The sequence below is a fragment of the Mus pahari genome, chromosome 5 (genome assembly GCF_900095145.1).
Source record: "Mus pahari chromosome 5, PAHARI_EIJ_v1.1, whole genome shotgun sequence".
Taxonomy (NCBI): Eukaryota; Metazoa; Chordata; class Mammalia; order Rodentia; family Muridae; genus Mus; species Mus pahari.
Genome location: NC_034594.1, coordinates 44,257,835 through 44,262,407, shown reverse-complemented (window position 1 = coordinate 44,262,407; position 4,573 = coordinate 44,257,835). Strand labels below are relative to the sequence as shown.

The following is a 4,573-nucleotide window of genomic DNA, read 5'->3' as shown; positions in this document are numbered from 1 at the left end:
GAGGCCGCAATATCAGGGTCCCTTCAGCAGTATCTTGCTGGCATGAGCATTAGTATCTAGGTTTGGTGGCTGATGATGGGATGGACTCCCGAATGGAGTACTCTCTGGATAGTCCATGTTAGGTAAATATCTTAATACACTGTAGTTACTGCTTTATAAGTCTATTTCCTCCTCTACAAGCCATTCCTTGTTCTCTTTCTATTCTATTCCTAAGGGGCAAAATTGTACCTAAAACACAGAAAGAAGTATCTGCTAAATTAACATATATAAGGTATCAAAATATAATTTTAATATATTTCTTGAAAAGGCATATATATTTTATGTAATGACATGTATTCTTTCAGTGAAGTTTAAAAACGTATTAGGTTAAGCATATAGCACAAGAAGGTTATGTGAAGATCACAGCAACAAATAACAAAGTTCAAAATCTACGTCCTCCCAAAAAAACTATACAAACAGAAAGAAATGTTACAGGAAATATGTGGGTAGCAGCACATACTTGTTTGCAGATTCTGCACCAGGAATATGTGAGAATTGTATGTTGATATCCAGGCACTGGAGAATCCAACTCCTTCAGAATTATCTGTACACAGCCTTGGCCATGAACAAAGCGTCGAATGTGATGAACCATGGGGGTGTCACAGAACATGCTCGGACACTGGTAAGAAGACCTGGGATAAACAAGAGAATCTTTCTCACATTAAATTTGAAACAGTCCACACATCAAGTACCGAATGATCACAGCCACAACCAAGAAAGTACAGCAGCAGCAGCTCTAGAATAATGGCAGACAGTGCACAATCGAAAACAGGATGCACACTGCTCTGAGCTGTCTTAAACTGAGGCATGGTAGAAGTCCCCATTTGCCATAACACCTTCTAATGTCCGATTTCAAACAGCAGTAAAACCCAGACATTTCTAAGGACTTTTCCCTGTAAAAGAAGCTGGTAACATTAACTCGCTCATTCCATGCTGTGAAACTTAACTGGAAACACCAATGAAACTTAAACTGATATTGAGCTGCTCCCAAGCCTGCTTCTCACTTCAATCACTATAAACATAGACATACTAAAAAAAGTCTTGGAATGGCAGAAACACTAGACAGGCAGAGATATAAGAAATATATAACACAAGAGCTCCCAGTTAAGTATAAAACTGATTATGTCATAGTAAAGACATACTCTGATGTGATATAAAAATTGAATATCAACAATACTTGATATTCAACTCAAAATGTTTGGCTTGAAATTCTGGACTTCAATACTGCGTAATAATTAATCTAGCACTTGGAAGGCAGATCTCTGTGAGTTCCAGACCAGACTAGTCTACAGAGTCAGTTCCAGGCTATAGAGAGAGACATTTTCAAAAAAAAAAAAAGCATAATAAATCATAAGGAAGAAATTGACTTTTACCTGAAACAGTATCTTTCTAAAAATATTCCCAGTGTAAGGTCATTCTTTCCATAAAACTCCATTGTTACAATCCTAAAAGAAGAGATAGTTTCTTAGAAATATGGCAATATTACCACAAGACCATATTCTAATTATTAAATATGCTTACGATGAAGTACTAAAGAAAAACCTATCTGACGATGCTGTGGAACAGGTTTTACCTCATCCTGTCAAACAAGTGTAGACTAGTCACACTATAGCATCGTTTGCACTCCTATTCCATTAGTACCTTTAAAATATTATTTAATGAGAATGCACAAACTGTTTAATAAATGGAATAAAACTGGTTTGCATTAGGAAGAGGTAAAACTGTCAGTTTCAATCCCGATCAACATTGGGGAGAAAAAAAAAGACAGTGTCCTTCTGCCCTCTAGTCACTGAGTATGGAAAGCAGCTCTCACTCTAGATGAAAGCCAACTCCTAACTGTACCTAACACAGCTAATCAAAATTAGAGACTATGCATGGATGCTTGTTAAAATCTGTATCCTTAGTATTACCTAAGGAGTCCATTAATTTCTAAGGGAAAAAAAAATCCTACGAACTTTCAGAAAATCATGCTTAAAGTTGTCCTGGAACTACAAGTTTCAAGAAAAATTTTTTTGTTGGAAATAAATGTTTTATTATGGAAGTAGCACTACCAAAAATAAACAAACAACAAACAACAATGAGAAAGGGAGTGAGGCTGAGCACAGCATCCATGCAGGCAGTCGATGCTCTCCCCTGAAAGCTGGCTTTCTATGATCAGTTACTTCAAGCTCTAGCTTTTGTGACTTTCCCTGCCATGACAGACTGTATCCTTCAACTATGAACCAAACAACCCTTTCTCCTTTAGGCTGCTTTTGACAGATAATTTTTTAACATAACAACAAAAACCTAAAACAGGCATGTAAGGTCTTTATGACTATCACTAGAAATATTACAGTATAAAATATTTGTCTCTATAAATTTATTTAAGACATTTGCAAGAACACACTAATGAGACAAAAGGTTAGTCTGGTATTATAACTCAGTGATAGAACTACAAACAGTAAGATAAAAAGCTGACTCTTTTTATAAAACTATGCAAAGGAAAAACCTACCTAATTGTACATGCTTATAATCAAAATGTAGATTTTTGGTTTCAAAAACCAGCTTTTGTGGGTCAACTTTGTAAGTTCTATAATATAAACATTTTTCTTTCCTCTCTCTGAATTTTTTCATTCTTACTTAAGGTACAATTATTTATTCATGAACAAAAACCCTTCACAGTTACTTCATAAGTTTAAATATTCTATCAATTCACATGTGACTTTCAATGTATCATAACTAAAAGCAGGCATTATTTATGTTATTGGAATTGCACTACTAGGTGCACTAGTGCACACAAGCATCCTACCAAGGACTGACACAAGCACTGGGAGCATTGCTGGACTGGGCAGAAGAGCTGCTGAAGAGCACACAGAGCCTCTGGTGGTTAGCAGGATTCAGACAGTCCACCTACAGAACAAGGAACAAATGAGCACCTAAGGGGGAACACAGCTCCTAACCAATTCACTGACGCAGAACATGTTGCACTCAGTTAATAAAGTCTTCTGTTGTCACTGTTGGATGCTTGTGAAGACTTACAAAAGGCTAACTATAAGAGCAGCCGGGTCTTGAACACAGACCATTTCAGAACCCTAAGGTAAACTTAAGTGTAAAGTAACTGGGGTTGGTGTGTAACATAAATGAGGTCCTGGTTATACCCAAAGCTGGCCTGAAAGGGGAAGAGAACTAAGAAGTTTGATTCTTAACATAAATATTCTATTTTTTCAAAATTGCATTATATTTTAGAAGAACTGATTAGTTAAAATGTATTCCTATGAAACAATATGGCCTGACAGATAGATATGGTATCAATCCATGGTACCTAGAGATCTAAATTCTGAGATATTTTTTACCTGTGCTTTTTCCTGTTCCCTGTTAAAATTCAAGTTGTAGAGGTAAAGTTCCTCCTCCTTAGATGTCATTCCACCTATCAAACTATGTAGTTTGCATAACTAAATAGCCACTCAGACCAACATGGAGGCACATGCACTTGGGAGGTAGCGTCTAGAGGATCAGGAGTTTAATGTCTTCCTCAACTAGATTTTGATGCCAGCCTACAAGAAACCCTACTTCAAACCAACAAACACCAAAAGAAAAACTATTCTTTGTTTATTCACACTATTCAAATATACATACGTGTTCATACATACATACATATACAAAGGTGATCTTGTTTTCACTGAAATGAGATATGCTACAAAAATGAATTATTATTACTTGTTTTGAGGACATGCTAAAATAAAATACATCCATAATGTTTTATTCCAATATAGCATAACTTAAAAGTTGTATTTAAAAAAAATTCATACATGGAATTAATTCCATGACAAGCTTTTTAGTAGTTTAGAAGTTATCATGGGTTTTATACAGATCATATAGAGACCAACCTATCCTTTGATATGGGTTGAATATGAATGATGCCCATGCCCAAGGATCCTGTATTTAAAGTCTTCCTCAACTAGGATGCTATGTTAGACATTCTAGAAACTATAATGTGGGGCCTACATGGAAGTAGGTCACTGAGGGAGTCTCCCTGAAGCCTATATCTTATCCCAGGCCCTTCGCCTTCTCTCTGCTTATATGCTGTGAAGTGAATAACCTCTGCCAGACTCCAGCTACCGTGAATAATGGAGTCAAGGAGTATGGACTGAAGCCTATGACTCACAAGCTAAAATAAACTCCCTTAAATTGTTTAATGCCATGTATTTGTTACATCTGCAAAACATAATGCAATTCTTTTAACTACAAAAAAAAATGGATATAATAAAATGCTTCAACAAACAAACACTCTTCTTCATATATTCTTACAAGCAAGCATCCTCACATAGATAGATTTAAATCATTCAAGAATAGAGAAGTCGGAATCCTGAGTCAAAGGTGTATAAAACTACATGTAAAATAAGACAGTACATGTAAATATCCTCAGCACTTCCTATAAATTTATACAAAAGCATTCAAAATTCCTTGACTCTCACTATAGTTCTGTGTGAGTCTCACAAACAATTGCTTAGCACCACCATTTAATACTTTCTTTTTTTTTTTTTTTTTTTTTTTT

General features: G+C 35.6%; 1 protein-coding gene across 8 annotated transcripts in view; it reads right to left on the bottom strand.

Annotated features, from left to right (window-relative positions):
• The window catches only part of Pikfyve (phosphoinositide kinase, FYVE-type zinc finger containing), a 94,757-nt gene that overhangs the window by 26,105 nt on the left and 64,079 nt on the right, over positions 1–4,573 (bottom strand). For all 8 annotated transcript variants that reach the window (XM_029538255.1, XM_029538257.1, XM_021197223.2 and 5 more), the window contains 3 exons: positions 2,828–2,928; positions 1,413–1,484; positions 500–671 (listed from right to left, as the gene is read on the bottom strand). In XM_029538255.1, coding sequence (XP_029394115.1) covers positions 500–671; positions 1,413–1,484; positions 2,828–2,928 — 345 coding nt within the window. The remainder of the gene's footprint in view (positions 1–499; positions 672–1,412; positions 1,485–2,827; positions 2,929–4,573) is intronic.